General features: G+C 36.5%; 2 protein-coding genes and 1 long non-coding RNA gene across 3 annotated transcripts in view; 1 reads left to right on the top strand and 2 right to left on the bottom strand.

Moving 5' to 3' along the window:
• Nucleotides 1–240: 240 nt before the first annotated feature.
• LOC111579309 (nucleoside diphosphate kinase B-like) lies at nucleotides 241–6614 on the bottom strand. The gene is made up of 3 exons (XM_055005501.1): nucleotides 6456–6614; nucleotides 3086–3216; nucleotides 241–397 (listed from the first exon to the last, which is right to left on the bottom strand). Exons 2-3 carry the CDS (start codon nucleotides 3200–3202, stop codon nucleotides 284–286), a joined length of 231 nt encoding a protein of 76 aa, XP_054861476.1. The 5' UTR covers nucleotides 3203–3216; nucleotides 6456–6614; the 3' UTR covers nucleotides 241–283.
• A 4292-nt stretch (nucleotides 6615–10906) lies between these two features.
• Nucleotides 10907–24024, bottom strand: part of rapgefl1 (Rap guanine nucleotide exchange factor (GEF)-like 1) — a 39922-nt gene continuing 26804 nt past the window's right edge. The window contains exons 9-16 of the mRNA XM_023286543.3: nucleotides 23232–23354; nucleotides 22657–22835; nucleotides 22088–22178; nucleotides 21723–21773; nucleotides 21282–21369; nucleotides 20248–20312; nucleotides 20033–20087; nucleotides 10907–19225 (exon numbers count right to left, since the gene is read on the bottom strand). Of these exons, the coding sequence (XP_023142311.2) occupies nucleotides 19101–19225; nucleotides 20033–20087; nucleotides 20248–20312; nucleotides 21282–21369; nucleotides 21723–21773; nucleotides 22088–22178; nucleotides 22657–22835; nucleotides 23232–23354 (777 nt within the window). The 3' untranslated portion in view covers nucleotides 10907–19100. The remainder of the gene's footprint in view (nucleotides 19226–20032; nucleotides 20088–20247; nucleotides 20313–21281; nucleotides 21370–21722; nucleotides 21774–22087; nucleotides 22179–22656; nucleotides 22836–23231; nucleotides 23355–24024) is intronic.
• On the top strand, nucleotides 15890–23557 carry LOC129347624 (uncharacterized). Its single transcript, XR_008599811.1, has 3 exons — nucleotides 15890–15993; nucleotides 19043–19232; nucleotides 20037–23557. It is a non-coding gene; the product is annotated as an uncharacterized LOC129347624 (long non-coding RNA).

The following is a 24024-nucleotide window of genomic DNA, read 5'->3' as shown; positions in this document are numbered from 1 at the left end:
CAAGTACAAGCTCATCAAGATGTGAAGATACTAAAGAAATAAGTCTGTGTGAAGTCAACTGATAAATGAAAAGTGTTTGTGAAGCTTCCTCATGCTGCTAGCTAACACACTGAAGTGTCTGGTGTAAATCACTGAACACTTGCTGCTGCTGTCAGGTTTAAAGTGTCTCTTTGTCCCATCGGAGGTGTGAAAGCAGCTGAGAGACCTTGAAACTAAGACGGTGTGAAAGCGACAGAAGCGTGATGCAATGGAAAGAGATAAACAGAAAAAGATTTGTGAGTGTTTATGGGGTTACCATAGCGAGGATGGGTCCAGAGGACATGTATTTGCAGAGTCCACCATAGAAGGGCATGTCCTTCAGGTCCAGGTAGTGCTGCTTCAGGTGGTCCTCGGATGCCTGAACACAAACCAAACCAAGGTGTTTGATGCATAAAACATCCAGAACTCAAAGTTATCAATACCAAAATTAAAAATCCCTTTTAGTTTTAATTTGTGCAGCGCCCCCTGGTGTGTGGACTGAATGTTGCTCATTGAGCCAAACTGTCTCATACAAATGTAGCGGTCCAATTTTATATGAGAGATTATAAAATGTATAAGTCTGTATATTTTACTGAACTGTGGACAAATGTTCTTTCTGTGAAGTTGCATCTGTCGTCCAGCTGTAATACACAATAAAAGTTTTAGCAGAAATCAGGTGTGTTGTGATGTCATTCTTTAGCCCTTTCTGTGCCTGTAGCTTTGTAGTGAGCTTCTTGTCTTTAGCTTTATAGTTAGCTTCTTTCTATGAATTCAGCTGCATTCTTAGCTCTTCATATAACTTTAGTTTTGTTGTTAGCTTGTTTTAACTAGCTAATTGCATGGCTAAAGTCATACAATTAGCTTGTCATGCTATGCTATGTAGTTAGCTCGTCTTGACTTTAGCTTTGTAGTTAGCTTCTTTCTTTAGCTTTGGCTGCATTTTAGCTCTTTATATGACTTTAGTTGTGTCATTAGCTCATGCAGCTAGATGTTAAGAAGAGATAACTAGACAGCATTGTATGATAGGTAATTACACTGCTAGTCATAGGAAGAGCTGGCTACAAAACTAAAGTTACATAAAGAGCTAAAAATGCAGCTAAAGGTATAGAAAAAAGAAGCTAACCACACAGCTAAAGTCAAGAAGAGCTAACTAGACAGGTTCGTCTTAAAATCTTATTACACAGCTTATGTCATAGAAAGACCTACAAAACTAAAGTTATATAAAGAGCTAAGAATGCAGCTAAAGTTATAGAAAGCTTTATAAAGTCAAAGACAAGAAGCTCACTACAAAGCTAAAGGCACAGAAAGGGCTAACAATGCAGCTAAAGACAAAAAGAGCCAACTACATAGCAAAAGCTATAGAACCAGAGGCTAACAGCACAGCTACAGTTATTAAAAAAGAAGTTAACGATGCAGCTAGAGGTTAAGAAAGAAGAGCTAACTAGACAGCATCGTATGATAGGTAATTACACAGCTAAAGTCATAGGAAGAGCTAACTACAAAACTAAAGTTACATAAAGGCCTAAAATGCAGCTAAAGTTAAAAAGAATCTAACTACGCAGCTAAAGTTATCGAAAAAGAAGCTAACTACACAGCTAAAGTCAAGAAGAGCTAACTGGACAGCATAGTCCTAAAATCTCATTACACAGCTGATGTCATAGAAAAACCTACAAAACTAAAGTTATATAAAGAGCTAAGAATGCAGGTAAAGTTATGGAAAGCTTTATAAAGTTAAAGACAAGAAGCTCACTACAAAGCTAAAGGCACAGAAAGGGCTAACAATGCAGCTAAAGACAAGAAGAGCTGACTACATAGTAAAAGTTATAGAAGAAGAGGCTAACAACGCAGCTAAATTGATTTTAAATAGCTAAATGTTAAGAAAGAAGAGCTAACTAGACAGTATGATATGATAGGTAATCACACAGCTAAAGTCGTAGGAAGAGCTAACTACAAAGCTAAAGTTATATAAAGAGCTAAAATGCAGATTAAGTTAAAAAGAAGCTAACTACACAGCTAAAGTTATTGAAAAAGAAGCTAACTACAAAGTTAAAGTCATGAAGAGCTAACTACACAGCTGAAGTTATAGAAAGAGACTACCTACACAGCTTAAGTTATTAAAAAAAGAAGCTAACTACAAAGCTAAAGTCAAGAAGAGCTAGCTACACAGCTAACATTATAGAAAGAGGCTAACTACACAGCTAAAGTTATAGAAAAAGAAGCTAGCTGCAAGGCTAAAGTCAAGAAGAGCTAACTACACAGTTAAAGTTATAGAAAGAAGCTAACTACTCAGCTAAAGTTATTACAAAAGAGGCTAGCTACACAGCTAGTCGTTTCTGTAGTCCCTGTATGCACCTGTAGGGGGCGGTATGTGATTGTATTTTTAGCTGCTGTCAGTGTTGTCAGCTGTCGGAGGATTTATCTCCAGCAGCTGCTCTGAACATGTTTGAATATTTCACTGAAGCCGTCAGCAGCTGTTTGAATCTGAAACCTGCTCAACACTGACTCAGTGGCTCAGCTTTATAATGTTCTATTCCATAAAGAGTCTCTAATCATTAAAACAATCAGGAAAAAAATTTGCTGACACATTTTTACTACTAACTAGGTTTATTTCTAATATGTTTTCATTTAAATTCCTTTATTTAAAGCTCAGTAGCACTGCATGGCTTCCAGTGAAGCCTACTGTAACAGAAATATGTATAAAAACATAAATTTACATGTCTGTAATGTAAAAAAAAAAAACCCCAAAACAACAAAAAATATTACTGTTTAGTTAAATTAAATAGTGTAACAAAAATAAAAGGAATTTCAATGGTAGTTTTATAAATTAGACAACAACAGCAGCTCTTATAAATTTTTCGTTTCACGTATTTGCAATCTACAAGTTGCTTTTCTGCGATACTGAATTGTTTCACGTTCGTCCACCAGGAACCAGCAGAGGGCGCTACAGGGGGAAATTAATCTGAAGAACTTTTGTTTTATGGTGAGATCTGCTGATTTGGAAACAATTCTTCATTTTTATCTATTAGTAGTTTTGAGTTTCTGTGTTGTCTTCCGTTGCCGTGGTTACCTGCAGGAATTTGGCGGCGACCATCTTGAAGCCTCTGGTCTCGAAGCGCTTGATGATCTCACCGCACAGTCCTCTCTGGACGCCATCGGGCTTCACAGCGATGAAGGTACGTTCCATGTCTGCTGAGGAGGCTGCAGACAGACAGACAAACAAACAAACAAACACCGTCAGTAAGGAAACAGGAAGAACTCTGCGACACTCTTCAAGTTAAATGGTATAAAAGCAGCAACTTTTTTCATAAGTTTTGCGCTGGTATTATGTAAAATGCTGCACATGTTTGTAGGACAGGAAATGATTGGAGAGGATATATTTAAAATGTACTCAAAACATGTAAACAGATATCTGCAGCATGTGGAGACAAAATGAACCCAAAGAGACGTGAAACGACAAAAATAAGACAGAAAACAAACAAAACAAGACACAAAATGACAAAGACGAGAAAACACAACCATAAAAAGACGAAAAAAGACAATTTTCCTCTAAATGTGAGTAACTGAATGAACATCCTACATTACCCACAATCCTCCAGTGAACCGACTCACTGATTCTACCTTCAGTCTTTCGTTTGTTTTGTAAAGTCTTTGGTTCTTTTTGTCTGTCCTTGTCTGTTTTAGGTCATTTTTTTGTCTATTTGCGTCTTCGTTTTTTGTTAATTTCACACCAATTTTTGGTCATTTAATGTCAGTTTTCAGTGTCTTTGAGTCTAATTTTTGTCTTTGTTTGTCTGTTTTTAATGGTTTTCTGTCAGTGTTTGGTCTCATTGAGTCTCTGTGTCGATTCTTTTGTGCTGGTTTTCTGTTGCTAAGTGGTTTTTTTTTTGTTATTTTCTGGCCTTGTTTGGTTGTCTCAATGCCTATTTTTGGTCATTTTATGTCTATTGTTAGTTGTTTTACTTCTGTTTTTGTCACTACGTCTCGTTTTAGTTCCATATTAGATAGATAGATAGATAGATAGATAGATAGATAGATAGATAGATAGATAGATAGATAGATAGATAGATAGATAGATAGATAGATAGATAGATAGATAGATAGATAGATAGATAGATAGATAGATAGATAGATAGATTCTTTATTAATCCAGAGGGAAATTAAAGTATTCTTTTGCTGGTCTTGAAGCTCTTTCTTTCTGTTTGGTGTCTCTTGTTGGTTTCTTTTTCTTTTTGTGTCCCTATTCTGTTTTTTTTGTCTTTTTGTGTCCATGTTCAGTCATTTTGGGTCTCTTCTGTCTCTTTCTGTTGGTCATCACAGTTTTCTCCTGTCAGATCGTCTCCATAGTTTACATCAAATATTAAATTTCTCCTCCGCAGAGGAACCAGAGCTGCTATGAGCTCCATGTTTTCTTCAGCTGTTGAACCGGACACTGTTTGGACAAAGCATCGCTGCTAATTTTACTGTCGCTGGAATCTGCTGGCGAGATGCCGACAGCAGCTGCAGGTGTTTCTGAATATTATTAGCTGAAGTTCTGCTGGTTTTTACAAACTGAACCTCAGCATTCAATACAATACAATAACTTTATGAATCCCTGAAGGGAAATTCAATAAGATGGAATCAAAAAAAAAAAAATCTACGTTTTAAACTGTTTTTTTTTTTTTTTTAAACAGAATTTTAAAAACTATTTACTGTTATTTTCCCTGTTTGCAGATAATATTGAGCAAAATCACCACAAAAAGCTTCAATTTAAATGTTAGATTTATATATTTTTACAATAAACAGTTTAAACGTTCAGGTTCTTCTAAGATGAAACAAAACATCTCAAACAAATTGGAGATTTTCAGAAAAATTTGGAGAAAATTAGAGTTTTAATTCATTCAACATTTAACTGTGAGGTTTATCATTTTGAAGTGAAAAAAATGTAGAAAGACTGTTTAAAGTTTTATTTTTTCCGATATGCAGAGCAGAATAAAAGTTATACTGTTTATTTATTATCAGTGTGTAAAAAACTGATGTAAAGTTATAGTTTTAATTGTTTTTAATGTGGTTTAAATGATAAAATTTAATACAGCTGTTGATGGTAAAAACTAAAAACAGTTAAAACTGTATTTTGTCTTCAGATAATTTGGAGAAAATATACAGAAATAAATTCCTGCTGAAACTGTGACTCTAAAGTTGAACTGAGAACGAATACAATTAAATAAATCCTGATTTTAATGTCAGTTTGTTTCCTCACAGCTGAAGAAAAGACGTTCAGTTCATCATTTTCAAGATTCTGTTAAAAAACATCTCAGAAAGATTTCAGAGTTTGTGAAGAATTCATTAAATAAAGACTTGCAATATTTCTGCAGAAATAAGAATAAAACTAAATAAATGCTCACCTCAATAATAGTTCTTACTTTCATGCTAAATTGTTTGATATTCTTTTTTATGTTTTCACTTTTATTTTGTAATTTAATTTAGTTTTATCAAGTTGTTAATGTTTGAGTTATATTTTCTATTTTCCTAAATAAGTTTCATCAAGCTTTTAATTTCTTTTATTTTATGTTAATATTTGATCAAATTCTATATTTTTTTATAATTTTTATTTTTAATCTTGTGGTTACTTATATCAATATTTTGCATTTTAAATGAGTATTATTACATTTTTGTTTGTTTTACTTTCGCATTTTGTGTCTTGACACAGTTTTATAAAGTTTTTTAGTAATCTTGTATTATTTGACTTTCATATTTTGCATATTCAATTTGTCTCATTGAGTTCTTTAAAAATTTAATTCTTTTAGATTTTCATTTTTTTATTCTTTAATATGTTTTAATACATTTCTTTATCTCATTTTAATATTTTACTTTTATTGCTTGTCTTTTTGTTCCATTTAAATCCAATCAAACTTCATGTCACTTTGCTCTGAGTCAAACTTTACATCAGCTTCTTTAATTTATTTATTTTGTCGTTCATTTTGTGTGTCCGACTCATTTAACACTAAATTAATATCATTATAAAATTGAATTCTTCTTCTTACTGAATCCTCGTCACACGTTGTTGGTTCCTGTTTTAGTTCACAGAAGATTTTACACAACAAAAGACCATAAATTAAAGATGGTCCGTTTGCAGCTGTTTGGAGGCGTCACTGCAGAAACACAAGTACACAACTACACAAGTACAGAAAACATTCTCCTTTGCTATAAAATGATTGCTCATGTAAAAACTACAAGAGTTTGAGCAGAAAATGGAAACAACAGATAAAAGTTTCTCATTTTAAAGTCTTTAAGAACAGAATTATTCAAAATTATGATCTTAAAGATTTTGTGTGACTCAGATGCATTTGTCTAAAGTTCAAAGTCAGAAAACTTTGTGAGAAGTTACCAAATGGCAAAACCCAAAGTCAAAGGTGTGTGTGTGTGTGTGTGTTGTGTGTGTGTGTGTGTGTTCTATCTACCTTGGTTGTGGGTCTTGAGCTCGTGAAGTTGATCTGCCGGCGGCTGGATGCTAATCACCGAGGCCGAAGCTCCAGAGAGGTGCTCTATTTAAACCCAGCTGAGGAGGAGGAGCCTAAGGATGTGTGTGTGTGTGTGTGTGTGTGTGTGTGTGTGTGTGTGTGTGTGTGTGTGTGTGTGTGTGTTAGTGTTCACACCAAAAGTGTGTCGCTGACAGATCTGTCAGTGTGTGAGTGCTTGTGTGTCTGTCCCTGCGGGAACCATTAAAGTCCTCAAATTACAAAAATGTCCTTGAACTGGAAAAGTGAGACAAAACCAGCGAAGACATTTACTCCAATAAAACAGCACTGACATTTTTACAAAAATGTCCTTTTATAAACTCAGAGTGAAAACATTTACGACAGCCGAACTCATCGCCCAGAACTTCATATTTGTGAAAAAAGTCACTTTAACACAAAATTTCAAAGTTTTACTTCTGCAAAACAATTTATTTTTTAAAAAAATCCTCATTTTCTAAATATGTCCTCAAACTGAAAAAAACAAGACAAAAAAGTCTTTGATGACAAAGTTTACACTTTACAGAAATGTCCACACTTTAATAGGCAATGCAGTGACTTTCAAAAATATAAAAAATGTTTAAAAAATATGTCCTAACTTTTACTAAAAACGCCTCAAAATTTTACAAAAAAAAATCCATACAAGGTTTTTGTAAAATATTCCCAAATTTTACAAAATATCCTTTAAAAAAAGGAGAGAAAAATCAAAAACTCCTCATTTTTGGAAATACTGCTGTCACTTAACAAAGACTGAAGACATTTACTTAAAAATTCAAATAAGATTTTTTTTTGTGTGGAAAATTATCCTAAATCTTATCAAATATGCTGTTTTTTTAAACAAAATATATCATCACATCCAAAAAGGTTTTTTTTTGGGTTTTTTTTGTTTTTTTACAAAAAAGGCCCAGTTCAGTTTTAAGATACCATTTCACAATAAAGTCCTAAATTTTGCAAAATATATTTTATAAATGTCCTAACTTCAAAATAATTTTATTTTCCAGAATAAATGTTTTCACTTTTACAAAAAAGTCAGAAAAAAAGTGTCCTCATTTTTACAAAACTGTCTTGACAGATATTTCATTTTCAAACAATGTTCATATTTTGCAGAAATATTTTTTTTGTTTTTTTTAATTTTACAAAATTAACTTCACTGTAAAGCAAAGACTTTCTTAAATGGTTTTGTCTCTAAAGACTACACTACCCATGAGCCACTGTTGTCTGTTGCCATGAAGACTGTTAATCCCAGATCAGTTCAGAATCACAGAATTGATCCAAAATGCAGATTTAAATGTAGAAATTGATCGACTGAGTTGAACAGCATTCGACTCTATCTGCTCCCTGAGAGGCTGCTTGGTTTTCACAGCAGGGGGTTCTGGGAGTTGTAGTCAAACGCAGCAGGTGAACGGGTTCAAACTGAGCAGTGCTTCATCTGAAATGACCTGAACATGGCAGGATGGAATAAATACATGAATGTGCTGGTCCACATGTTATACACATATAGGCGGCGTGTTGCTGAGGTTGGACCTCGTCAGCGCTGCTGCAGTTTAAACTTAGACTGAACTGAGTACAACTTGTTCATCTGCTGCTTCACTCCGTCACTGATCTGCTGCATCAGGATCACTTCACACACGTTATTCTAATCAGATAAATAATTTCTCATATATATTATAAATTAAATTATACTTTTGATTTCTGATACTTTCTGATACAGAGCACACAAAGCCAGGAAAATAAGTTAACAGTAGCCCTGTGAGTTGGATCAAAACTTTAATTAAATATTAATTAATTAATATTTAATTAAAGCCTCAATCTGGTAGCACACTTGTTTAAGGATCTTTCATGTGATTTTTACGACTGCATGCATAAATGTGCCAACAGGTGGAGATTAAAGCTAATGAACGGAGGCTACAGCTAACAGCTCCCACCTCATATTAATGCTAACAGAGGGAGGCTAACACTAACAGACTGAGCTTAAAGCTAAAAGACAGGCTAATGCAAACACGTTGAGGCTAATAAAGCTAACAGCTCCCACATCATCATATCATGCTAAGATTTGTATATTTATTATTTTACTGTCTGTTGTTGCTAAGTTCTGCAACTCTATACACCAACTCAAATTCCTTGCGTGTCCTCAGTCAGAAATAAAGGCTTTTCTGATTCTGATTCTCTAACAAAGGGAAGCTAACACTAGCAGACTGAGACTAAAGATAACAGGTTCCAGCCCATAAAATCATGCTGACATACAGAGATTAAAGCTAATAAACTGAGGCTAAAGCTAGCAGGTTCCAGCTCATGATACCATGCTAACAGAGAGGCTAAAGCTACCATATTGAGGCTAAAGCTAATAGGTTACAGTTCATGATACCGTGCTAACAGAGAGGCTAAAGCTACCAGATTGAGGCTAAAGCTGATATGTTACAGTTTACGATATCATGTTAACAGAAAGGCTAAAACTACCAGATTGAGGCTAAAGCTGATAGGTTACCGTTCATGATACCATGCTAACAGAGAGGCTAAAGCTACCACATTGAGGCTAAAGCTGATGGGTTACAGTTCATGATGTCATGCTAACAGGGGGGCTAAAGCTACCATATTGAGGCTAAAGCTGATGGGTTACAGTTCATGATATCATGCTAACAGGGGGGCTAAAGCTACCATATTGAGGCTAAAGCTGATGGGTTACAGTTCATGATACCATGCTAACAGAGAGGCTAAAGCTACCACATTGAGGCCAAAGCTGACAGGTTACAGTTCATGATAGTATGCTAACAGAGAGGCTAAAACTACCAGATTGAGGCTAAAGCTGATATGTTACAGTTCATGATGCCATGCTAACAGTGAGTCTAAAGCTACCACATTGAGGCTAAAGCTGATAGGTTACAGTTCACGACATCTTGCTAACAGAATACGGCAAACACTAACAGACTTAGGCTCAAGCTAACGGACCAAAATTACAGGTCCCAGGTCAAGATATTGGGCTAACAGGGAAGCTAAAGTTACCATACTAGGACTAAAGCTAAAAGGTTTCAGCTCATGATAACATGCCAACAGACTGAAGCTAAAGCTAAGCTATTTTACTTCCGCTTTTACTTAATTTTCAAGTAGCTTAAATGAGGCAAATTCAATGCATTTTACTGGGCTGTAAAGCTAGTTAGCTTAGCATCAGTGTATGTGATTTTGGGCTGATGTAACAGACTGTATATGGTAATATAAGCCTGACAGGGGAGGTTGTGATGCTGCTGCTGTTCAGCCTCAGTATAGTGTTGATGGCAGGATATTTTTCCTGGGGCTCAGTGTTTTCCAGATCTGTAAGTGGAGCAGGTGTGATGGATTATATAAGGCCTCATCCTCCACCTGTTATATAACTGAAATCAGACTCATGCTAACTCCTGCTACTGTACCAGCATTTCATCTGCAGCCACAACCTTCACCCTTCCCCCAAAATCTGACCCTAAATATAAACCGTCTCCTAATCAGGGATGGAAACCGTCCTCTGGGGGGGATGCAGGTCCAGTCCTGAGGGGTGGAACAGGGACCCTATCAGCTGAAATTAAAGCTCACACCCCCTTTAACCCTGTTTCACTCACAGCTGTGATTATTCTTAACATACTGATCCTGTTTGCTGCCCAGAAACACACAAACTGAAATAACCAGAAACCCGATTTCTTCCAGTTTTACTGCTGCTGGTATCTATATGTAAATAGTTAACACAAATATCAGTCGTGGAAAATCTAAACCACTTCAGCTCAAAGACGTACAGATTCAATCAGGACGCACCGAGACACCAGGCTGCTGCACAAATGTCTCTTTGTAGTTGTTCTGCATTTTTTGTGGGTATTTTCTGTCTTTTTGTGGATGTTTTGTGTCCCTTTGAGGCCAATTTGTGCGTCTTTGATTTCGTTTTGTGTGTCTTTGTGGTTGTTTTGTGTGACGTTGAGGTTGTTTTATGTCTCTGATTTTGTTTTGCGTGTCGTTGTGGTCGTTCTGTGTCATTGAGCTTGAAATGTGTCTCTTTGTTTTTGTTTTGTGTCTCTCCGTGGTCGTTTTGTGTCTTTGAGGTTGTTTTGTGTGTCTTTGATTTCATTTTGGGTCTCTTTGATGTTGTTTTGTGTGTCGTTGAGGATGTTTTGTGTGTCTTTGATTTCATTTTGGGTCTCTGAGGTTATTTTGTGTGTCTTTGTGGTTGTTATGTATCTCCTTGAGGTTGTTTTGTGTCTCTTTAAGGTTGTTCTGTCTTGTTGTGGTGTTTTAAAATAAACAGCTTCAGGTGTGTCAACATCTTTGTTAATTTATGTTGTGTTTACTGTAATTATCAAATGTTAGCATGCTAACATTAGCATGCTAATGTTAGCATGCTAACAGAGCAGAGTGTGAAATGATTGAGGCATTCATGTTGCTGTTGTCCAGAGGTTTTATTTCAGTGTCTGCAGTGTGACAACAGGGGGAGCACAGGTCTGCAGGAGGAACAGCCGATATCTGATCAATACATTTACAGTAAGACGATCAATAAATGTCTACATGTCAGGTCTCTGCTTTAGATAGTTTCATTTTCTGATTAAAATCCACATCATCACAGATTTGTCTCATTCTAAAATACTGTCGTCACCTTAAAGGAGAATTTACAAAAACTCCAAAAACATCACTTCAGGTTAAAGTGCATTAACACGATTTCACTGGTTTCAATATGACGGTGGTCATTTTCAGAAAAACTAATAATTTTATTTTTAAAAATCCATCAAATCAACTAAAGTCATCCAGAAAAAAGCTGTAATTTTGTGAGGAAATTAACCAACATGTTCAATATTTCAACATAAGGGTGATATTTAAGGAGAAAAACTGTAAAATAAAAAAAATTTTATTTTATTTTTAAAAAGTCACACTTTATGAGTAGAAATATCATTTTATGAGAAGTATAATACGTTCATAAAGTAATTTAATAAGAATCGAAGAAGACAAAACCTTGTTCATGATAGAAAATGAATGAAACAGACTTAATAATACTACAAATAGATTCATACTTATTTATGTTTGTTCCCTTTTATTTCTGGAATGTAAAGATTTTTTCTTCATTTCTGTTTTCATCATGTAACTTTACTATAACACAAACTTCAAACTTTACTTCGAAAATACTCAGATTTTTCTTGCTGAATCAATTTTTTTTTACTACAACAAATTTTAACATTGTTTTTGTTTGTTCCACTTTTTTTTGGAATGTAAAGAATTATTATCGAATTATATTTTCATTATTTGATTCAACATAATAAAAATATGACTTATGTTCGAGCAAAATTAAAAAACTGCGTATATTTACATATCATTCTGTTAAAGTTTTTTTAAAATGACATTTTCTTTGTAAAAATGTTTTCATATTATTATATTTTTAACCACAATGTGAAACATTGCGACTTTCTCATAAATATTTCTCTAATCAACTCTTTAATAAAGTTAGCTTCATTTTATATTAGTTGTTTCTCATAAAATTACAGCTTAATTCTTGAATTGTAAAATAACGACTAAATTCTACATATTGCAACTTGTTTCTTAAAATATTCACTTTTTTGTCATTATTCTAATAAAATAAAAATGAATATTTTTTTTAATCTTTAAAAAATATATAAAAAAATACACTGTCAAAAAAGCTTTTTCTGTAATGTCATAAAATTTTGATTCTTTTTGCTCAAATTTCTCTCAAAATAACGTTTTTCATTCATTACAATCATTATAATCCTCCAATTGTCAAGGTCAAGATTTTGTTTTAAGCTTTGCTTGTAGTGAGGCCCCGCCCCCTGCCAGACCTCTGCTCCAATCACGTCGTCTCACAGAAATAAGGACTTGAATGGATGTAAACAACCACTTCTGTACAAAAAACCAAACAGAAACAACCCAAAGCTTCAGATAGAAAACAACAGAACGATCAAACTGAGGAGATTCGACTGTACAATTCATAAAGTCAGAAATTCATTTCTTACTCTTTCCATCGTCGCTTTACACAAATAAAAAACACCAAATCAAAGGTTTCTCCTTGAGTTAGCGCCACTCTTGCTCCGCTCATACATAAAATAGAGTCTCCGTTAGTATTTGCTTATTTACAGGGTTGCAGTATTTACATATCTTATTTTCTCAGTGTTTTCTTACGGGTGACGCGGCGGACGGCTTCGACCCAGGAAGCCGTCTGAATTATGGACCCCAGCAGAAGCTGTGATTGGAGGGTTGATCAGGTTAAAATGAGTCAGTTTACAGTAAAGCAGCTTTGTTTCGACAGTAGAACTTCGCTGGGGTCCATAACGAGGCGCCGACACCCAGGAAGTGGTCCTGAGGGCCACCGGCAGACTAGTGATGATCGAGAAGAACCTTCACTGGGTTTCACACTTTGGACCCGACCAGCTAACGCTAACGTCTCTGCCTCGACAAGACCCGAGTTCTTAAACCCGACTGGAAACACGGTGACCGAAACCAATGAGTCTCAAGTTCTGCTGCTGAGACGAGAGACAGAAACCTCGGATGTTCTTGACAGTTTAGACGCAACTAGTTTAAACTTGTACTGACTGAAAGTTCAAGTTTTTGAGAACTTGGTTTCTTGGGAGTTCAAACTGAAATCTGTAATTTAAACCAGAACTTTAATTCTTGGGTGTTTGAAATAAAAACCCGAGTTCTTCAACCAAATCAGAAACATGGCGACCCAGAAACAAGAAGTCTGACCTTCTGCTGCTGAGACCATAAATAGAAACCTTAGATGTTGGAACTTCAAACTCGAAGTTAGTAGACTTCAAGCACAAACATGAGTTTAACTTTGAGATTAAACCTGAGTCACCTGAAAGTTCAAGAAAGTTCAAACTCAAGAACCTACAAGTTTAAACTCCAGGTTTTTGGAATTTGTTGGTAGTTTAACCTCATTGGAGTTTGATGGAATCATTGCAAGAAAAAACTTGTGTTCTTGAAAGATGGAACTTTGAAGTTCTAATCAAACTTGTATTCTTGGTTTCAACCATACTGTCAGAGATCTGAACTGAAGTTCTTGGAAGTTTCAGGAAAGTTCATATGTGTTCAGTGAGGTTTGAATTTTTATGATTGGAAATTCGAATTGGAGTTAGTTCTTGAAAAAAAAACCTACATTTGTGATCTTGGGAACTTGAATGTAAATTTAGTATAAATTCCTGGTACTTTGAACTCAAACTCGTGTTTTGAGAGTTCAATAATAAACCTGATGTTTGGAGCTCCAGACAAACTCATGTTGTTGCTGTTTGGTCAGTTTCAGGTGAGTTTGAAGTTCTCTGAGAGGTTTGAACTTGTGTTTTTTGGAGTCGTGTTGGTCGGAGCTTGAACAACTCTCAGGTTTAAAGTCTGCTGTTTGAGTTCAAACTTTTGCTTGAAAGTTCAAACTAAAATTTGCGTCTTGGAAATCTGAAATAATTTTAGGAGCTCCAACTTTAACTTGTGCTGTTTGGAGTTTAAAACAAATCCATGTTGTTGAGGTTCAAATCATGTTTTCAAGGAATTTTGAAAAACTAACATTTCAGACTCGTTTTCTTGTGAATTCAAGCGCTTGACTATATGAAGGGTCTTGTCAAAACGGAGATGTGTCGAAGGTTTTGTCCCGTCCAGAATCAAACACACTCACTTCAAAAGATCTGACTTTCATCAGTCTGGATTTAAAATCCATAGACAGAAAATGTCGGATTGCTCCTTTACAGCAGGTTCTGTTCTGGCACAATTATTACTTTACTTAAAAAAACAGTATCCAAAGATCTCTAAAGTCCATGAAGTCTCAAAGTTACGAAAATAAGATTCAGGTTGTTAAACAGAAAGGAAATAAAACAGACTTGAATTGAGACTAAAACCTGCAGGTCTGTTCTGGTTGCTGGTTGTTGGTTCTGGACGGGTTCTGCTTCACTGAGATTATATAGATGGATGTTATGATACAGATGGAGGACGATAAAGTCTCACGTTCCACCAGAGCTGAGCACAGAGAACATTTGCAGCTTTTCACGCACTTTTTACAAACACCTGAACCACCGAAGAGCTTCAACCCAAAGACAAATCACTCAAACTCTCCTCATAAATAAAAATATAGTTTTAGAATAAGTGTGTGGTGTGTAGCAAGTAAAGACTTTCACCAAATTAACTGTGACAACTAGAATAAATCACTATATTTAACTTTTGTTTGTACATTTCCTCATTATCTCAAAAATATGGTGAATTTTCCAATAAACTTACACTTTTTACTGAAGAATCAGCAGAACACAAACATCTTGGAGTGAAACTCTTCAGTAAACTGCAAAAAAACAAGCCTCAGTCTGAAATTCATTTTGTCGTCAGTCTTGAAAAGTTCTTCTGCACTGTTTCACTCTGAAGCCGTTTCAGTAAAACTGTAACATCGGATCTTTTGTTTTTCAGTAAATTTTGACATTTACATTAATCAGAACAAACAAGATTAAAGTTACTGACAGAAAATAGATGATTTGTTCAGATAGGCATCAGTAAGCTTGTAATTTAACTTTTACTGCAAGAGGTCCTTCTATGGAGGCCCCAAGGGGTCAGGTGGTGAAAAATGGCAATTTTTTAGAAAAATAAACTAAGGAAATATTTTTTCCAAAACAAAATTTACGAAAATACAAGGTTTATATTAGTCCTTTCATTATCCATTAATCAAGTAGTTGCATTATTAATTTAACAGATTAAAAATATATTAGCCGATAAGGTAAAGACCATGCATGTCACAAAATGTATCGTAGATCAGCTGTAGTACCTGGTTGTTCCACCAGGTGGAGCCTCTTACTGTGAAATGCTGTAGAGACCAGAGGAGGCGTCATTCAGACTACAGTTCATGTTGAAAAGCAGAGAGCATTTTGGGAGTTTAGCTAGCAACGGGCATCATGATAAAGTCTTATGTGTTACTTAATGACCTCCGACCACATTTTGTGTTTAAAATGAATTGAGTTTTGCCACGCTGCTGATTGTTAGCTAATAAAATTGTTCAAGGTTTGCATCCCAGGTTGATTTATTCATCCTTTTACAGTTTATTAATAAATTTCCCTCAGTTTATTTACTGACAAATTGCATCTTTTACCACGACTCCTGTAACAAAATTACTTGAAAACAAAAACATTACTTTTTATGGCTTTTTCACAGTGCACATGGCTCTGAGTGTCAAAAATCATGATTATCAGTTATTGAATTACTTGCGTTGAACTCAACAGATCAAAAATACTCTAACTGATATGTTTAGAGAAGAAGGTATCGTATCATAGATTAGCTTTGTAGGGTTTAACAATGTAGTTTCACTAAATGTCCTCTGGGTCTTAGTTTTCGATATATAACGTTTTCTACCACGTGACTCCTGGATCGAAACGACTTGAGCTGAGGTGTTTTTGTTTTTTTACAGTGCACACGGCTCGGACTGTCAAAACCCAAAGTGGATAAAGTTTGGGAGTCGGCTGGACTCAGACCTGGTGGTGATCACAGCATAAAAACAACAACTCTGCAGGTTTCTATTATTGAGTAAATATGGAGTGTGATCAGCTGTACAAACACAATCAACCGCAACACAACTGAGTCTATTGAACCGAGAAGAAAAGAGTAAACAAAACCTCTCCGTGTCTCTGAGCCCTGAGGTTTGGCAAAAGTGCTTCGTTGATGCGAGAAAGTCGACCGATCGGCTCGCTGTCGCTCCTGTTATTGCCTCGGACCTCGACCCGAGCCGACCAATGGAAGGGCAGCTCTGTTGGGGGAAATCGGGTCCTTCCTGAAAGCCGATTGGTCGGAGTAGTTCGATCCAAACGCTGAGAAAAAGGAGGTGTTTCTGTCTGCTGATCGATCAGCTGATATCAGTCCGATCAGCTTCTGATCGGTTCAGTCGTTCTGTTAAAGGACCAAACCGAAGTTTTTACAAATTTTCACCACATTTTGTTCAAATCAAACTGTTGACATGAATGTTAAAAATTACACTGCAGCTTATTTTCTGGATTCATCAATTAGCTGTTTAGTCTATGAATGTCATCGATTGTGACTTTTAAAGTGCTTTTATCCATTTTGCAGCCAGTTTTCCTTCATTTTTGGGATTTTCAATCCATTTGATCAGTTGTGTGTTTCGCATCTCGTAGTTTTTAGCGTTTCTACAATTAATCTGAATCTTTCTGTTCATTTCGTGTGATTGTAAGTAATTATTTTGACTGATTAATAATAAACTATTCTCTGTTCGGACCATAAAATGATGAGAAACGTGGATCTTCAGTTTACTGTCAGTGAGGAGGAAAGAACCCAGAGAAGCTGTCCAGAATCAGAGGATTTACCGTTATTTCCTTTAAAAATTTGTAAAATATTATTAAAATATAGGTGATTAATTTAACAGCTGACAGCTATTTGATTAATCGATTAGAAGTGGTCAGACACAGACAGATTCAGGATGTAAGCTTCAGGAAATGAGGTGAAAGCAGTTAACTGTTTGGTCCTTTAAAGCGAAGTGAATCTCTGAACCTCCTGCTGGAGAATAAAACACTGAGACGTTTTAATGTTCATCAGCAAAAGTCCTGAAAGAAAAAAAAACTGAGATGTTGTTTGGTAGAAAACCAGCATCTACACTGTCATCCAGAACGTCCTCCGTTGTCGTACTGTCAGTGAACGCATCGCTGCCGAACCAGTGGAATAATGCAGCTCATAGACCAAACGTCAGTCGGTATTTCATGGAAAAGCGTTTTTAAATTTCATGGAAAAATATATGAAATCCACAAGAGTGTAAACTGGGAAATTCAAAGTTCCACCTGCAGGAAAACTGCTTCAGTGTCTCAGAGGTTGAACCGTCCTGGACTCAGCAGCAGCAGCTCGTAAATCAAGTGTTTCCTGATTCAGCTTCACATTTTTCATCACTGTTGGTTGGTTTTCTTGACTTTCTGATGAGTTTTCATGTCATTTTGATTATGTTTTTTACCTTTTGAGCATCTCCTTTTGGTAATTTTTCAAAGATTTTTAAAAACTTTGCAACCAATTTTTGCCAGTTTTTGATCAGTTTCACGAATTTTTAAACCGTTTTCCATTGAACTGTGGATGCTTTTTGGTCTTTTTTTGGTCAGTTTTAAATGGTTTTCAACAGTTTTTCATCCGATTATAAAAGAGACAATGTTTTTCTGTCTCCCTTTGGTCATTTTTCATTCATTTTTAACATTTCTTCATCCAAATTTAGTGTTTTTTTTTATAACTTCTTTCCTCTGTCATTTCAGATATTTGTGGACAGTTTTTGGCTGTCATGGTGAAACAGTAAATGAAACTAAATTCCTGCAGTCCGAATCATACTCCAGAAATCTGATGTTCTGATCAGATATTTGCGGTTTAGCAAGTCGTAGTTTGAAGGCTTTTAAGCCTGATGGACTTACGAGCAGCTGCTGCAGCCTGACTCTGGATAAACTGACGGATTCCTCGCTCAAAGAATCTTCACGTCCTCGAGAACGTTTTATCCACGTGTTGTTTGGCAGTTTGTCCTCGTGCAGCTTTTAGATCTGCTGAAGGTTGTCGAGACATTATTATGTTCGGTGATTCCTGTCGAGGTGTTTTTCCGCTTGGCTGGCTCTGCAGAAACTCGACAGTAAAAACGTTGCGGCTGATGATCATTTCCAGTATAAACAGGTTCATGTCTCTGCAAGAATCTGTGAAAAAACGAAGCCTGAAAATGCTTGAAAACTACAACAAGGAGAAGCAGCAAAGTTCTTACATCTGAGCAGCTGGAGCCCTGAAGAGTTTTGGCACTTTTGCATGAAATAAAAGATCATTTAATCATAAATTACTGATTAACTGCTGCAGGTGCAAGAAAAAATCCTCAGAAATCTACCAAGTCACGGTTGGATCTTTGCAGACCTGCTGTACCTGCAGCGTCAAAACTGTTGGCTTTTGAGATGTTTTTGTTGATTCTGCTTTTGATTTTAACTTTTAACTCTTCAGTCATCCTTTGATTTGTTCTGAAGCTGCACAGAATCTGGAATCGAGTCGGATCGATGCTCAGGAGCTGAATTTTAATACAAACTGCAACTTCTTCTGCCAGTCCGACAGTTTTATCCACTTCTGTCACCTGATGTGACGACTGTCCAATAGCGGCACAACCATGGCGATGGTAAAGACAGACCAAAGAGGTGATGGTAACGTCTTCTTAATGCATCCAAGTTTAGCACGAATTTTAACCAAATTCCCAGAAAACCAGACGAATAAAACGCAGATTTTAAGTGTTTCCGTCCAGTAAACGGCAGGTGGCGCTGAGGCTGCTGTTAAACCACCACAGAAGAAGAAGACAGCAGGAAGTCATTAAGCTCAGAAAGACAAACCCAGAGTATGTCGGTTAGGTGTCAGATTGTCTGGATTCTGATTGGATGCCTGGTTTTGGCTGATGATGTAGGTCCTGATTGGCTATTAGAATCCAGACCTGCAGCTCAGACGAATGTTTCAACAAAGACAAACATGGAGACAAAATGGTCGCAGCGGGACGAGGACACCGAGATGTTTTGGTTGGCGAGCGGCTCTGAACAAATGAACTAAAAGGTGTTTTTTTTCAGGCAGGTGTTGAGGAGGAGGGTTGAAGTTTCCTCGCCTTCGTCCTCGCCGTCCGTCGCTCTACGTGTCTTTGGGCTCCAGCTTGCAGGACATGTCGAACAGCAAGTTCTGGTTGTCGATGACCTGCAGCTGCCGGACGTAGGCCTTTGTCTGCAGGTGGGAGGGGGACGTCTCCGTATCCATGGCTACCAGGTAACAAAAAAAACAAACAAAAAGGAAAAACAACTGTTGGTTATCAAGTCTCAGAGCTGCAGTGACACAAAACAGCCATAAGATGGAGACAAATCCAACACAAACAAGATGTTAACACACAAACCTGCAGAACACCAACTTTTATCTTTTATTTTATCATTTTTAAAGTCTTTTGCTTTTATTTTAGCAGATTTTTTTTTCTCGTTCTGATTTTTCTCGTGTCTTCTTAAGTGAGTAAAGTCTCATTTTGGTGGCTTTTCATCTTGATATTTTCTATTATTTTGTCTAGTTTTAATCATTTTTGTATCTTTTTTTGCAATTTTACATTCAACAGTTTTTGATTTGCTGTTGCATCTTTTCAGTGGTTTTTTTGTGGTAGGTTTTATTATTTTGTTTAGAAATAGGGATGCTTTGCTGCTTTTGCATGATTGAATGTGGTTCATAAGAAGATGAAGAAACTTGGGAGTGAACTATTTTGGACTTATGAAGGTGAAACTTTCCCAGAAGGCACAGCAGGGGTGAGAGAAAAATCTAAGTTCACAGGTTTCTAATCAACAGCTTCAGTTTATGAGCACTAAAAGGCAGGTGGACGCTCATTTTCTATCTATCTATCTATCTATCTATCTATCTATCTATCTATCTATCTATCTATCTATCTATCTATCTATCTATCTATCTATCTATCTATCTATCTATCTATCTATCTATCTATCTATCTATCTATCCCTGTAGGTCCCATTCACTGCTATAAAGTGATGTTAATAAGGTTAATTCTGGTGTATTGTGTGTCTGTGTGTTACCTAGCTGACTGCTCCTGTAGCGTCTGATGATCCTCACCATCTCGGCCACTTTATGCTGCAAATAGACGAAACCACAGAAGAAGAAGGGATTGAGACAGTCAGAGACGCTGTGTTTCTGGAGATGTTTTGTGTCTCTTTGTGGTCATTTGTTGGATCTTTTTGTAGTCTAAAGTGTGTGTGGTCAGTTTGTGTATCAGTCGCACATTTAAACTCACCATCTTCTCAAAGTTGACGAGTTCACCGTGAAACGTCTTGCAGCTTTCGTGAAGAAACGTCAAGTCTGTCAGAGAAAAGAGATTCAGGTTTGTTAAAGTCAACACAAATTGACACAAATGGGATCACACAGACAAAAGAACCAAAGCAAAAATACACAGAATGAGCAAAGATAAAAACCCAAAAAACAAAAACACAGACAAAAACTTTCTGAAAAAAGACAAAAAAAACCCCAACAAAACATGAAAAATAAGACCAAAAACAGACTCAAAATGACGGTATTTTTCAGGTTGTTTTCCATCAGTTCCTCTATTTCACCACTAGGGGGCGTTGCTGTAAACTCTATGTGTGTGTTTTATCTTTTTGTTGTTTTGCTGCTTTGTAGGGTTTTTTTTTGAGGACATTTAGTGTCTTTTTGTGGTTGTTTTTAACCAGCAGGAGGCACCACAGTGGCCATAACAGCTGTCATCCTGCTTTTCTAAAGAGGAAACCTCCACCCTCAGCTCTGTGTTACCATGGAGACACAGAGCTGCACACACACATTTGTACATTTGTGTTTGTGTGTATGCAGGTCAACAGTAGCTGATTAGCCAGGGGTGCTAATTAGCGAGGTGCAGCTAACGTCTCTGCAGCAGCTTCACATCTGGTCCACAGCTGGAGTCTCAGAGGACCAATCAGTGGCGGTTTATCAATAACCCCACAGACCAGAATCTGATCACCAGTTAATGTTTATTTCAGGAGACTCAAGGCTAGTTTCTGGTAGCATCGCTAAGTTGGGTAATCAGTGCAGGTAAATAAAACCAAGCTGTCTGTTAAAGAAAACAAAAAACAGACGCAAAACTACCAAAGGAAGATAAAAATGATCAAAAAGTCATCAAAGCAAGACATGAACTACCTAAAATCTAAAATCACGACTAACAAACTCTTCCTTAAACTTGAGTAAATAACTAAGACCGGACTTGAGGTGTTTTGGCTGAGTTTGGCTAGAATAATAAGGTCAGATCTGTAGAACTTAAACTTCCAGATGTTGGTTCACCCTTGAGCAGCAGAGGAGTGAAGGGGATCAGAGGAGGCCTCAGGCTGGTGATCAGGTCTCTGTAGGACTTATGGTTCCTGGACGGGTCCTAGAGAGCAGAAGATCAATACAACCTGATCAGTACACACCTGATCAATATAAACTTGATCAATACAACCTTGATTAATATGAACTTGATCAATACACACTGGATCAGTTTAACCTGATTAATACAACCCTGATTATTATGATCCTGATCAATACTAACTATATGAATACAAACCTGATCAATACACATCTGATCGATACAAATCTGATCAATACAACCTGATCAATATAACCCTGATCAATACATACCTTATCCATACAACCTTAATTAATATGAATCTGATTAATATGAAGCTGATCAATACACACCTGACCAGCTCTGATCAATGATAGATAATGATTAATAAAACTCACCGCGATGCTTTCAAACTGCTGGAACTGTTTCCTGAACTTCCCTGGTAGACCCTGAACATAAGATCAATACGATACCTGATCAATAACTGATCAATACAACATAAATATGACAGACAACGATCATGGATATATTGATATTTCTATCACAGTTCACGTCACAAACAGAACTGATAAATAATGTGGCCTATTGATCTGAAGATAATCATTATTAACGGATCAGTAAAGAGACAAAAAAGAACCAAGAGGAATGAAAATAAAAACAACCAGACTGTAAACAGACAACGAGGTGGAAGAAAACGTTCTAAAAGTTGTTTTAAATCTTTATTTCCAGCTTCATGTTTACTGAGGTCAGACGAACTTCTTACCTCCCAGGTGAGTCTCAGTCTGCTGACGGCCGGATTGTCCAAACCCAGAACCACAGCCAGGAAGGAGAGCAGGTCCTGCTGCTGCTTACAGCTGGAATACACAACAACACACAATGTTACAGCACAACACAACATCACACACAATGTTACACACAATGTTACAGCACAACACAACATCACACACAATGTTACACACAATGTTACAGCACAACACAACATCACACACAATGTTACACAATAACACAACGTTACAGAACACAACACACATCACACAATGTTACACAATAACACATTACACAACATTACACAACAACACAACGCACACAACACACAACAATGCACAATGTTACACAATAACACAACATTACACAACATTACACAACACAATGTCACAACACACAACACAACATTACACAGCATTAAACAACAACACACACACACAACACATTAATGTTACACCACACACAACAGCACATTACACAATAACACAACGTTACACAACAACACACACCATCACACAACAACATAACATTACAGAACAACAACATCACACTGTGAACTGAACTCACAGCGCTGCGATCTTGATGAACTTGCGCAGCAGCTGGATCCTCTTCGGCAGCGACTGACACTGCAGGATCTCCGTGGCGACCCAGTGCTGCACCTCGCTGCAGCGCTGCAGTACCAGCTCTAGGTTCAGGGGGCGCCAGCGAGACTGTTCACCATGAAACACGTAGCACACAAACTCCACCTGCAGGGACACCAACGAAGAAGAACAGCTGTTAAAGACATGAACAACTAAAAATAGGCGGAAAATACCAACAAATAAGACACAAATCATCAAAAACTGGCTGAAAGAAACACCAAAGAAAGTCACAAATGACAAAAAAAGTAACCAAAAAAAGATGACAGAACTACCAAAGAAAGACACAAACCACAAAAAAATGCTCAAAAAAATCCCCAAAACACTCCGATAAACTACCACAAATGACAAAAATGAACTACAAATGACCAAAAAGACACCAAACTACTTAAAAGACACAAATGATCAAGAAACAACCAGAAATTACAAATACTCTGATAAAAAAACCCACAAATGACGAGTGAAGTGAAACAGATGACAAAACTAGGGAAGTGTGTGTGTGACCTCGTGCACGCAGCTGAACAGCTCCCAGTCAAAAACCACCAGCTGGTTAGAAACCTCCTCAGCTGACATGTCGTGTAGTTTACTGTCTCCAGGACTCCAGTGAATCTCTTCAGGCAGAGGCAACTGATGGACGAAACACCGATCTACTGTCAGCATCGCATTCTCTGGTTCCATTAACATGTCTGATCAGTGACTGTTCATATCAAACTCTGGTTCCATTAACATGTCTGATCAGTGACTGTTCATATCAAACTCTCTGGTTCCATTATTTATTACTTTAAACGAATTTTGAATGACACCTAAAGAATAAAGATTAAATATTCAGAGTTTTTGCATAAATTTGGTTGAATTTTTCAACAAAAACAAAAGTTGCGCATGATTGGTTCACTGATTGTTGGGAAAATTAGAAATCTGTTGATTTTTCCAGTGTTTGCAGCTATAATAAATAGTATAATTTTGACTATTTTTACAAATAAAATGACTTTTAAAGCTGCAGGGTGTTACTGTTAGTGGGCTAGTTTGGGTTCAACACCACACACCAGGGGGTGCTGCAGGATTTCATGTTTCATATACAGAGTTCATGTATCCTGAAGGTTCCCATTTTTAGACTAAAGATCCAAAGCTCATTTACATAAATAGTTTTATTCATTAAGAAAATATTAAATACATAATACTAATTAAAAATATAAAATATAATGTTTAGCTGCATATTTTCATCTCAGTGACGATCATCTAACAAACAATTTTATTCACTTTTGTTGTTGTTCTATTGGCTGCATTCATATAAACCATT

The sequence above is a fragment of the Amphiprion ocellaris genome, chromosome 19, assembly GCF_022539595.1.
Source record: "Amphiprion ocellaris isolate individual 3 ecotype Okinawa chromosome 19, ASM2253959v1, whole genome shotgun sequence".
Classification (NCBI taxonomy): Eukaryota; Metazoa; Chordata; class Actinopteri; family Pomacentridae; genus Amphiprion; species Amphiprion ocellaris.
This window is presented reverse-complemented; position numbering and strand designations above follow the sequence as displayed.

Excerpts from the sequence above, each read along its gene's own strand:
- LOC111579309 (XM_055005501.1), bottom strand. The coding sequence starts at position 3,202 with ATGGAACGTACCTTCATCGCTGTGAAGCCCGATGGCGTCCAGAGAGGA. Across the intron at positions 398-3,085 it reads TCGCCGCCAAATTCCTGCAG|GCATCCGAGGACCACCTGAA; the intron begins GTAACCACGGCA and ends GTTTGTGTTCAG.